A 12,870-nucleotide genomic window follows, 5' to 3' on the forward strand; every position below is an offset into this window, starting at 1 on the left:
GCTCCCAGTGTTTCTAGACAAAGCTCGATTCTAGTAAGATTTGCAAATCAGTTTTTTTTTATTAATACCTGTCCTGTTTTATAAAATGCAGCTTTTAATATCTCAGTCTTGATTGGAGCATCTTGAATTGAGAGTCCGACTCCAATCAGGTCTGACAGCAAAAGGATAATAACTAAGACTAACAAGTCAAAAGCTGAAAGGAGAAGGGGTGGTGCCTGCGGCCGTAACTCCCCAAAACTCCCCAGAAACTCCCTTTCTGTTCCCATAAAGGGTCATTCGTCATCAGACAATAGCCAATGGGCTCCAAGATTGATGCAGATATAACCTCTAAACACAGAGATACTGCTGCTTTGTACATTTGAGACTAAATCACCCTCCTCACTGAATTTTCAGCACACTGCTCCCATAAGTCACATAAACATTAGGCTGTAAAAAGAGTTCCCTGCGTCGTGTTTTCTCTCTGAAGGTGCTGACACAGAGCGACCTGTCCTTCATTTCTCCCCGTCTTTTGTTGGGGACACCTCCCAGACACACGGCTCCAATTATAACAGGCCCGTCTCTGCCAAATCCCTGAATAGGACCTCCATTACGCCTCATTTCAACATATTTCATAAAGGATCCTATCTTGCCAGGTGACTTAACCTGACAAAAGAGGCAGATTAATTGGCTCTTTGGAAAGTGGCCAGCTAATGGAACAGCTAAAAAGGAGAGTTAATGGTGTATTTTCATGATAAAAAAGGCCACCGCTGCCATTAGCAAGGGCCCACTGTCCACTCATCAGAAATAACAATGGCCTGCCCTAACATTTCTGGCTCCCAAGCCCAATTAATGCAGTCAAAGGTATTATTTCATATGCTTACGGTTTTTCTAGTTATGAATTTGGGGATTTTTGTACAATTCATTCTGCTATTATGGTGATGTGATTCTTTTATTTCCCCTCCAATACTCATTAAGAAGAATAAAATCATTTTCCCAGAACAAATGATGCCATCATTATGTAGTTAGAGTGCAAAATTATCAAAGGACAAAAACTGCTTTGAGGCTGTTGAGGGATATAAACTGAGTATCGCTGTTTTACGATTCATTTACCTTCAAAACCACGACTGACCCTTTCACTTTAAATTTAGCGATTTTCTTTTTAAGCTCCAAGTTCAAAACAGACACTTTTCCTGATCGCACGCCCCTTTAAAGAAAAAAGGTTAATTGGTTTTTTTTTCTGAGATGAGGAGCTTCATGTCACAACAATCATCTCTGAAGAGGAAAGAGAAAGTGTTCAGTGGGGATGAATGCGACGCAGGCCACCGCCAGCATGAACTGTGACAAATACGCCGCTCTTGACGAGACACAGCCCGGCAATGGAGATTGATGCAGCGAGCGAGTCGCCGCTTTTCCTTCTGCATCTCTGCCTCCTTTTCACTTTGTCTCTTTCTCTCCAACACACACACACACACACTGGGACACGAGCACGCTGTACTCAAACGTTCACACAAGAGTGGGAATCACTTGTACATCAGCGCGAGCACTACTTGTGTATTAGAGAGTGGACGGGATCTGATGCAAGCCAGTGGGCCCCGGACCTCCGTTCTCATCTGTGTCCTTTGTCGTCCCAAAGCGCACTCAGTCCTGATGTGTGCAGCCAGTTGAACCACAGCTACTCAACCCTGGCGGCTGCATTTCCGGAGCAAGTCGAAGGCATCTCATTTCCTCTGAGCTCTCTTAAAAACACAAAAGAGTTGCATGAGTGATACGGTGCATGGAGAACAAACAAATTACACAGTCTTTTCAAAGGAAGCGATCTTCAGCTCTCCCAAGGTTCATGAGGAATAATAAAAATATACTTAACAAAGGCGAAATACAGAGTTTACGATTCAGTGAGTTGACAAACAAGCCAGAAAGTTTTATGTTACAGCAAGAGGTCTTTCTTCCAAATATATTTTGAATTAAAAGAGCAGAACAACGTTTTTAGTTTCTTCCTCTCTGGATGAAATCACGCTGAAATAAGGCTCAGAGGAGACCACATTGCACCTGTCAGTGGTCGCTCAGGGCAGCAGTCAGCGTCTGTCGTTCGCTACATCTCCCTCCATCCCCCGTCCAGCCGTCCCTCTGGCTGATGCGCAGCCATAGTCATGCAAGCGCAAAAAAAACAAACAAAAAAACCATGTACAGCAAAGCATCTCTTGAACCCAAATGAAGTGCCATTTGCAAGAGCATATTTTACTCATCCATGATGTGTTACCAGGAAAAAAAGCACGAGCATGTGTTTTCACACAGAAAACCTGCGCTCGCTCAAAAGGCACACTGAGCCGTGGTCATTTCAGCTGAGTGGGTTTGTTAGCGACGTGAGGCTAAACATGGGCACAAGCCCTATTGAACACACACGCGTGACTCAGTGCGTGAGTGAGTGTGTGTTTGTGTGTTTTATTTTTTTTAATTTTGACATTCAGTGCTGTGTTTTGAGCAGCAGGTCGTCCATTTTTCACACTAAAGCAGACACACACTCCTATCTACTCAGAGCAAAGCAGATAGATACGACAATCCATGTGTCATTTATTTGATGCCGCTGTGGCACTGAATGTCACACACACACACACACACACACACACACACACACACACACACACACACACACACACACACACACACACTAACACACACTAAGAGGCGCTAGTCTTCGTTGACAGTGGTGGAATGGGAAATGCACTATGGACATTTGTCATCTGTGTTAGCGGATGGCGGCCTCCTGGCGGTTTCTCTGCTTCCTCTGACAGGTTTGAGAGGCTCCCAGTTAGACACATTATCCCTGCCTTCCTGCCTTTCAACCCATTCTGATCCAGTGTGTGTGCGAGTGTGTGTAAGAATAAGAAAAGAGTAATGTTTTGTTTGGCTGTGCAGCATCATTTTCCCTGTGGGTTTAGCAGTAGATGCAATCTGACCGGGGCTGCAGAGCATGTGCATCTGCTACCGCTGAGGGTGTCGACATGGTGTGTCTGTGCACTTGGTCAGTGTGCAACAGCATTCGAGAGGGGAAGTCACAAGGTGTTATACGGGTTGCATATTAGAGTGCAAGCTGATAAACATATGGACTTGTCATTAAAAACTCCAAGGAGAACGGAAGAGAGGGAAAAAGTGTGTGTTGGCGGACCAGCTTAAAAGTAGCATCTCCATATGTCGTCAGGCTCCTGCAGAAACTTTCCATCTGCTTTTTATTAAGTATGAGAAAAGATCATAACCTGTTTTTTTTTTATGCACAATAGGTTCTGTATCTCTCCATCTGTGCTGTAGCTTTTATGATTCAAATCCATTACGTGTTAAAAGTATACACAGATCGCTTGGATGAGTGGGCGAGAAGATGAAAATGACAGGTCACACCATTCGCCTGGTGAGACGGCGCTCACATTCCCTCTGCGTGCCTGTGCATGAGTGAGTGGCTGCTTGAGAGCTCGTCGGAAATGGAAAGAAATGGGAGTCAGATGTATTCCGCCCGCTCTCGTCTGCTGAGTGCACGCACGTCACTCATTAGCCTGGGTTTAGTGAGTATTCTCATTTACCTGGTTCATGTCACACGTAGACAAAATAACAATCGAACCCTTTTAGCATACCATTCATAATGGCGTGCACCAGAGGCATGCACTCCTCACTCACGGTGCTTCCAGAGAGGATGGTAAAAGCCTCCATGCCTTCGCTTCCATCCATATTTACCAGACTTAACACCTGAGGAAAGTTTCGCTCTGTTTAAATATCAGTTCTGTTACTTACCTTTCGGATTAGCTTTTCAGATACAGCAAAACCTGCCTTTGGCTCAGTATCAGAGATGTAAGAAATCTTGACTTATACGCATAAAGCACAAGAATGGAGTAATTTCACTTACCGAAGAAGTAAGCCTCAGTTGCATGTTGGAAATATTATTGTAATCCCACGAGTACATCTGCCTCAAAAAGAGGAGATTTAATCCACACGCGGGTGAAATGTTTGGGTTTTGATGTAAAAAGAAAGGGTGAGACAGGAAGAGAAGATGGAGGAATGAAAGGGCTAAACCATTTAGGGTTGGTTGTATGATATTAATGTCATTGTGCAGAGTGATGATCATTTCTAAAGAAGGGCATTTTCTCTGTCTCCCTAAGACCAGAAGACTTAATCATTACTTCACCCTTCAAAAACATTGTCAGCTGCACTTTTTGTAGAGCCTTTCGAGGATATGGCTGCTCCATGAAGCTACACTTACTGGGAGCCAATGATGATGTGTCTCATCCTTTCACTTCACAAACATGAGGCCAACTTTCCTTTTAAGTGTGTTTTTATTATTATTAATATTTATATGTGTGTATGTGTACCTGTGTGGGTATATTTTTTTTTCGATAAAATAAAAAATTTGATCACAAAAAACAAAATAATTTTTGGTCCCTGCCATGTTGTGCTGGTGACATTTGCACAGTATTGATGGATTGGTACAGCTGCGGTTCTTCAGCATGATAAGTAGCCTACCGAAAATGGCAGAAACCATGTTTGGGAAAAATGTATTCGACTACTCTGAATTTTCACTTTGCTCCATGTCCCATCTGCTAACATGGAGGGAGCAGGGTTTATGAGTTATACTGCAGTCAGCCACCGGGGCCAATCGTGATGTTTTGGCTTCCCTTTTGGGAACTGTCCTATTGTTATTGTTACCTAAATGCTAGCCTTGGCCTGCTTTCATGCTGATGTTCATCAGGTATCATGTTAACCATGTTCACCATCTTAGTTAAGCATGTTTGCTTGCTAACCTGTCTAAGTTAGCAGTAAACACATAGTGCAGCTGAGGCTAATAGAATCGCATTAGTTTTGTTTGTGATGAGTTATGAACATAATTATTAGACAAAGTGAAAATTGGACCTCCTAATGCTGCTCGATGGAGAGTCAGTAGGATTTATCCTCTGGGACCCTGAAAATCTGAGCAAAATTTCATGGGTTGTTGAGGTTTTGTGCTTTGACCAACGTTATTGAGTCGGTCCGACTGACAGACCATCATCTTTAGAACCTCGCTGCTAGCACGGCTAACAAGCTCACCTGTTACAGCAGACTGCTTTTCACTGCTGTAACCATTAAACTGATTTGTAGTATTTGCATAAACAAATAAAGACCCATTTAAAAGCTGTGCAGAGCAAATATGAAATTACTCCTCCCCCAAAATACATGATTTAAGTATATTTTGTCAGTGGCAAGCAGTTTAAAAGAAAACATGGTAATTACAGTGATTAAAAACCATAACAGGGATGAACCTGACCAGTTCCCCCGTGCACCTGACCCCCACTGTATGAAGGCTGTATAACCGCTGACTGGTTGACTGACCTACATTCGATTTGCATGAAAGCATGTGATTAGATAAGGTGCTGCCGCCGCTAATGGCTGCGCCGACTGTCCATTTAACGTCCATGAGTGAATTCCCTGTCCTCAATGCCAGCAAATAAAATAATGAAAATAAAAGACAAAGTAGCTCAAAAATCCTCACAGAAGAAAGTAGAGGAGGATAAGGAAAGCTTTACTGTCTGTAGCAGTATCAGGGCGACAAGCAAATGTTCTTGGTTTTCTCTTAAAAACACTTTATTTCAAAAGATAAAGCAAGAACCCTGAGTAAAGCATATCTGCAATCATTTCCGCTTGAGTAGTTTCAATGGCTGGCACGAAGCGAGACTTTTTTTTTTTTTTTTTTTTGTGGGGCCTGATACTTTGGATTTGAATATTAGCAGCAAGTATGCAACTCTCCCTCATTTCCATGCCGATGTATGCGTGTGTGGGAGGAAGAGCGAGGAGCAGGAATGGAGGCGGAGAGAGAGAGAGAGAGAGAGAGAGAGAGAGACAGAAAGTGAAAAGAAGTGGGAGAGATAGTGAGTGAGTTAGAACTAGAGAGGAAGAGTAATTTTTTTTTTCAGAAATAAAGGCATGGAGGGAGAGAGATGAGGGAGGAAAGAGCCGGGGGGGGGGGGGGGGGTATCCCACAATTGAATCCATGCTTGTTTATTTAATCAGAGGTCAGCCTCAGTGATTTGACATTTGTCTTAATCTTCTCAACAAGATTTACAGTCAAATCAGCCTTTGGACCGATGACACCGACCAGATTAACAACAAATATGACCACAAACAACACGTGATTACAGCGCAATACAGTCACGCTACAGACCTCACTGCAGCAGTGTATCCATCTGTCTCTCTCTGTATTCACCATGTGCAAATATGTGCATATGTGTGGGTGTGTTTTAGGTGTTTTCACTCTATGTGGTAGTAGTCCTTACCTTTTTTTTTTATTCCAGAGACCAGATGCTGCGTCTTTGAGGGAGTTTTACTGCCATTTTCAAAGATGTTTGGCAAGTGAAGACAGGACACAACAGATGTGGGTCTGTGTGTAGCTAAGGTTTGCAGATGGTACATATGCTTTTGTTTTTTTTTTACTTCATCTTAAGGTAAAGGAAAGTTAACTTGGGGTGTGTGTGTGTGTGTGGGCCTGTGTGTGTTAGTAAGTGTACGTGTGTGATCGCACATAGGATATTTCGGTAAAGTGAGGACATCTTGGCCGGTCGTCCCTTTTTCAGAGGGTTGTTAACGTGTAAAGACTTGTATTAAGGGTGATGATTTAAATTAGAGTAACGGGCTAGGGACTGCATTAGGCCAACGAGTGTCCTAACAAAGATAGAAGTAAGTGTGTGTGTTTGTGTGAGAACAAGCCCTGATGGATGTGGGTGTAGTTTTCACCGTGTGCCAAGACAATACTGCTAATGAGAACATGTGTGTGGAGCTCTAACGCAGCTTCTTCCGTCCATCATGTCTTGAACTCTTGACCTGTTTGACTGGTTATGCTCAGAGTTCACCTGCTCTTTGAATTCTGAAGGCAGCTTGCAGTGTTTCCCACAGTATGGGATTCTATTTGTAGGAGAAGGTGACTGGCTTCTTTCTTTTAAATATAATAAAAAGCTAGACAATACAGCTTCATTGCATCACGCTGTGTAAACGAAATAATGTCTTTGGGTTGGGTTGTTGCGGTTTGATAAGCTTACTTATTGCAATGTGTCAGTGAGCCCACTCACATTCACGAATGCACCTCGAGTGACAGACACTCAGATAGGGTCAGTAAAGAGACATACAGGGATAGTGAAAACTTTATGGATTTTTTTAAGGTCCACAAGAGCGAAATCAATGTGCAGCTCTGCAGTGAAATAAGATTTAACCCGTTTTAATAGTAAAAAAAGTTGAAAATCAATATGTGGCTGCCAATGTTAATTTGTGGTGGGCCACACACACACACACACACACACACACACACACACACACACACACACACACACACACACACACACACACACACACAGATATCTTTCCCAGGATGCACTGCACATGAGGCAGGGAAACTCTTAGTTGTGTGATGCAAACTCCCAAAAAAACATTTATGTGCAGGGCCCTTCGCTCGACTGTTCAAAGTAGGAGCAAGTTTTCATTTTGCACGTAACAGTGGATGTTTGAGCACATTTATTTCTACCATGGCACTGAGGTCGCCACCTGGCTGAAACTGCAGCATATGCAGTTTTAATTTAGCTCTGAGGGTCAGGACGGTCAGTAGTAGACCTATTTCAGGTGACCTGCAGATCTCATGAGCCAAAATCAAACTTAAAATACAGTAAAGTTGAGTCCTTACTACCTGCATCTGTACTGATTTGAAGGATATTTTTAAAAAAGGGATAGACAGTTGGATATGTGTTTTTAATATTAGTAACACGTCATAAGGTCCAAGTAGGTGAGGTTGAGGCAAAACCTGAAGAAGTTTAGGTTGTAATAGAAAAGCAAAGCAGGGAGCCTGAAGCTTAAGTCACCTCAGTTTGTGTGTGACATGACTCAGTAATTACTGGGTCAAATCTCGCACTATAGGGGAACTTTAATTGGAGGCAGTAGCTTATCCTGAGCTAGTGATTCTTCCCTAAAGAATATCTCTGTATGCTAAGCAGCTTGCTTTGATTTCACCTTCTCCCTGCGTTTGAGCTGAGGTGCTGGGAGCGACCGTCACTGTTTATGTGGGTATTGAGCTGTTTGTTTGATAAACTGTTGGGTAAGCTGTGTGCGTTCGTGAAAGAGAGGGGCGAGCGTTTGGCTCCGAGCTCGCTCGCAGAGAGGAAATGTCATCAGCAGATTTCTTTGACTGGCGCAGAACCGTCACATCCTCTCTCCCATCCTCTCTTCAGTCCACTTCAGTTCAGTTAGCTTGTCTTTTCAATTTTCTTGTCCTGCTACTGCTCTCCTATTCCTGTGTCCTCTCCTCTCTGCTGTCCCTTTCCCCTCTTGTCCTCCTCTTTGTCCCCCTCCTGTTATCTTCGGCTGTCTTATTTCCTCCTTTCTGGTCCGATGCGCCCGGGACACTGGTGGCAAACAAATGGGACACACGCCAGAGGAGAAAAAAAAAAGCCTCAGGTGGGAGAGGGAGATGCTTAGGCAGAGTGTCAGCTTATCATTTGTTCTCCCCCTGAATAATGTTTTCTGCGAGTGTGTTGTTCTGTCGCTCTCCCTCGCGTGGCTCGGTCACGCCGCTTTGAGCCGGAAAAGGTCAGCGGGGGTCAGTCTCCGTCCAGCTCCCTGTCGCTCCGTCCGCACTTGTTCGCAGCTTTTACTGTCGACACAGATGAGACTCCCATGGGGGGGGGTTACAGACCAGCACACGTACACATATACACAATCACAGAGAGAGCAGGAGGAGCTATAGACAAGGTTGCCATGGTAACAGGCTGTCCTGTGTCTGAACACCTTTATGATATAGCATGTATAAATGGTAAATGTATGCACACCCAGTGGTGGAGCACACACACAAATACTCAATTCAATTAAATTTTGTTTGTATAGTACCAAATTACAACAAACATCATCTTTACATAGTAAGTTGGAGACGTATATAATATATATATATACACACACACATATTGTATGATGCTATGGTCAAGGATTTTTATTATTATCAGGTTCCTCACTCTTCAAGCTCCCTCAAAAGAAAAGGTGCCAATTTGAAGCTATAATCGTGTCTAAATGTGTCTGTTTTTTGTTCAATTCTCAAATCTGTAGCAAGTAGTGCCTCCGGGCTAGAATGCGTTACATGAACCATTATATTAACAGAAGTGGATCTCGATTTAGCTGCTGCAGATAAATAGCAGTCCGAAAAAATCAGAAGCAGAAGGTGCAAGTGGTGAGATATTCCCTGACGTTTTATTTTGGCTCTTGCGGCGTAACAAAATGCACATATGAAAGTGGGATGGTGAGCAGATCCTGCTGAAAAACATGTGCCAAATGTTATTTCTGTTATATCTTTATCCAAAGTTCAACATCTCCATTGAAGAATTAGAAGGTTCTCGAGTTTCTTTCACTTTGTTTTTGAAATGTAATGAAATCAGTAAATACACCTATAACGGGGCACACATGATAAAAGCTGTCTGCGCTTTGATGGATATTTTTCTCGTTTGTCTTGCTTTGCCCGGGCATTTTCTCCTGCACAAGTACAGAAATAGAACGCTAACACATGCAGGGTGTTGAACTGAAGCTTTGAGGGCCTGACACTGACAGTAACTGATCTAAGGGTCTCACTGCACATAGGTTTCCACACTCTTAACAGGCCCATGCTTTTATAAAATATCACATGAGATTATACATGAGCAGCTTTTCCTATCGTCTTTAAAAAAAAAAAGAAAAAAGAAAAGGGTGATTTGGGTACGGGAAAAAAAAAATCTTATAATGAGATTGGGAGTTAATCCAGCTGTTCTTTGAGGAAGATGTTAGTGTCTGTGTTCACTGACTCTGATCCAGTGTGTTTTTATCTGCGATTTGCTTAATGCTGTTCATGTAAAATCTCTTTGATCATTGCTGGCACATTCACTCAGTCTAAACTAGTTTAGATGTCTGCAGACGCTGTTTTATTGGTGTTTGCTTTTGTTTTCTCTTTATTTTTTCCACACTCGCTGATTGCTGCCTGCAACAGCCAACTGGCCTTTTTATAAAACATGATTTTCCATCTCTCTGTTGGCCTCCTCAGCATCTATCGGAGCTGCTGGCGGTGGTGCGTCTTCCCTTCATCCACCCGTCCTACCTGCTGAACGTGGTGGACAACGAGGAGCTGATCAAGTCGACGGAGGCGTGTCGCGATCTGGTCAACGAAGCCAAGCGCTACCACATGCTGCCCCACGCGCGGCAAGAGATGCAGACGCCCAGGACACGGCCAAGACTTTCTGCCGGTAAACACACACTCATCACACGTAGATGCAAAAATAAACTGAATCATCTTTAGCCTGGGTGACAGTAGAAGAAGATAGGCTCATGATCTGCCATCTACTGGTGTAATTATTTCAGAACACTTATTGGAGCTCTCTTCAGGTCGGTTCTTTGAAACGGGCTTTTCTATCTTGGGCATGTCTCGTCTCGCTGGTACATTTTTAGTCACGCCATGGCACCAGACTCCAAACACGATATGCCAAACGCCGTGAGAATAAACACATTACAAAACACCTCAATAAATTATAAGACATGTCGCATTGAAATACAAGTGAACACAGAAGGATGCTCAGCCAGACGTGACACGGAAGGACGGTTTACTGATTAAATTAACACCTTGTTGGCTGCTTGGCGTGAAAAAAGTTCTTGAAAAGTCCCTTGAAGGTCTTATAGAGTGGTCTTTAAAGACCATTTGCCATCCGTGCAAACTTCAGACGTGAAAAAAATGTAAATGAATGAAAGTAGCAGATCCTCATGGCACTTCGTTCCACAATGAACAACAAAACATTAGTTCCAGGCAAGAAATGTACAATATGGGCAAGTAATGCATGTGTAATTACAACATTTTAGTATTTAAATTGATCATTAATCTATTTAAATGTTTATTGCGTAGAATTATGATGTAGCTTGATAATCATTTATCAATGTATCGTGAGCTCAGACAATCTATGTAACCTTACTTATGCGCTCCCATAAACAACCATCCACTATTTATAATATTAGAGGTGATACAGTGGTCAAGGAGTCCCTGACTTGCCATTGCAGTGTATTCATTTGTGCCCACAGCTGGAAAGCAATGGCTTAGAGCTCCGTGATGTTTTCCACACAATGGGTAGAGGGTAATATTTCCAGATGACTATTTTTTACTTTCCACGATCAAGCAACTGTTCTTCTGAGGCCAAGCCTGACAGAGGCTACCACAAAAGCTGAAAGTCGCCAAGCAGAACATTGGCTTCCTGTGGTTTCTGTGTGCTACCGAGCTCTTTTACAGCGAACGTGTTAACATCTCCTGTCACAACTTCTGAACACCAGCGAAGGCGCGGTCGGGTCTGTCCTCGCTTTCTAAGCAGCCCAGCCAACCGTCCCCCTGTCCAACTGCCGCCGATGTCCAAGCCATTGAAAACCCGTGTTTGTTTACATCGTTAAAATCAAAGAATCCTTCATGGAAATTGGAAGGCGCCTGCAAATTGCTTTTGGCCGCTAGATTTCCCCCCCTCAGGTCGGCCAGGGACCTCGTCTTTCCCCCCGTAAAGAGCTGCCTAATTGCAGTGTCTGCCCGGCGTTATGAGCCTCGCACCAGCACACCTTACCATTCAGCACGAGTCATTTTCTGCTTGGTAGAATAAAGATAATTGCCTAACAAATGGCACTTTATGCAGAGGTCAGTTTACCAGCCAGCCCTTGTTGTCCGGCCTATGTGTCTGTTTGTGAGTCAACAAACACTGGGGGAATTCTGTTAGGTTAATATTTTTGCATTCTTAATTGCCTTTAATGCAGTCGCACGAGGGTTTATAAAGAGCCGCTTGCCTCTCGAGAATAGACATTTGTGGCTTTACATGCGCACAGCGTTGTCCCATTACTCATCCTCGATCCAGTGGTTTCTCTTTGTTCTCAGCAGTTTTTTTCCAAGCGCTTTCTGCCAGGGCCCATTTTATAGTGTTTGGTATGTGCATATCATATACGTCCTACAGCCCCATTATGCAGGCTGAAGTGAGTATTGATTCACAGCAGCTTGTGGCTCTGTACAACAGAATTATATAAATGCATAAACGCTGCTGGGATGAATACATTCATGATGCATTATACCCCGATGGCTCAGGGAATGAGAAATATATGTAAGTTTTCCCCATCAAGTTTTGAACTCCTGCAGCTGAAGTTGTTATTAAGACTGGCAAAGTGTGCTGAGGGTTTTTATCAATGTGTTTTTATCAATGTGTTTGTTTCATGAGGTGGAAAAACGTGTGTGTGCCGATTTTTTGTTCGGATAAATAAGAACATACTTCGACATTTTGTTTTCGTTGTGTGTATTCCTGAAGGCCTGAGTATGTTTTGTTTTTTCATGCCTGAGCATGCACGTGTGTGTCGGCAGTCGTAATTGTTTGTGTGCATGCATGTGTTGCTCAGCCATCTGCTGCATTGGACAGGATGGGCCCTGCGCACCGGGGGGGCACCGTCACTGGGACTGCAGGCTACACGTCGGGGACTAGCACGTGGACATGCAGGAAAGAGAGGAAGATTAAATAAAATCTGGTAGGAGAGCTCGAGGTTGCCGAACAACGTGGTTGCCGTGCAGAGGACAAGAAAGTGACGGGACGTGGGAGAACAAGAGGAGAGGTCGGGATGTGGTCAGAGGGAGCGAGGCGGAGAGGGAGCCGCGGGGATCGGAAATGAAATTTGAAGGGCAGACGTTTGATTGAGTTTATTCCTGAAGCTTGTGTCTACTTGTGTAAGCAGTAAGTGAGCGTGTGGGCGTGCGTGTTTGCGCGTGTGTATTTTAAATGTGCGCAAGCAGATGGGGCACCACCTGAGCTCGGTTGATAAGTCTGTCAGGCGGAAAAAAGAAAGGAAAACTGCCATCCGTGAAGCGCTTCTTGCTGAGCGCAG

At 43.6% G+C, this 12,870-nt stretch overlaps 1 protein-coding gene across 5 annotated transcripts in view; it reads left to right on the top strand.

The window, feature by feature from the left end:
- The window catches only part of LOC117758140 (kelch-like protein 29), a 226,329-nt gene that overhangs the window by 157,522 nt on the left and 55,937 nt on the right, over positions 1-12,870 (top strand). For all 5 annotated transcript variants that reach the window (XM_034579550.1, XM_034579549.1, XM_034579548.1 and 2 more), the window contains one exon: positions 10,031-10,229. In XM_034579550.1, the coding sequence (XP_034435441.1) occupies positions 10,031-10,229 (199 nt within the window). The remainder of the gene's footprint in view (positions 1-10,030; positions 10,230-12,870) is intronic.

This window comes from Hippoglossus hippoglossus, chromosome 24 (genome assembly GCF_009819705.1).
Source record: "Hippoglossus hippoglossus isolate fHipHip1 chromosome 24, fHipHip1.pri, whole genome shotgun sequence".
In the NCBI taxonomy this organism is placed as follows: domain Eukaryota; kingdom Metazoa; phylum Chordata; class Actinopteri; order Pleuronectiformes; family Pleuronectidae; genus Hippoglossus; species Hippoglossus hippoglossus.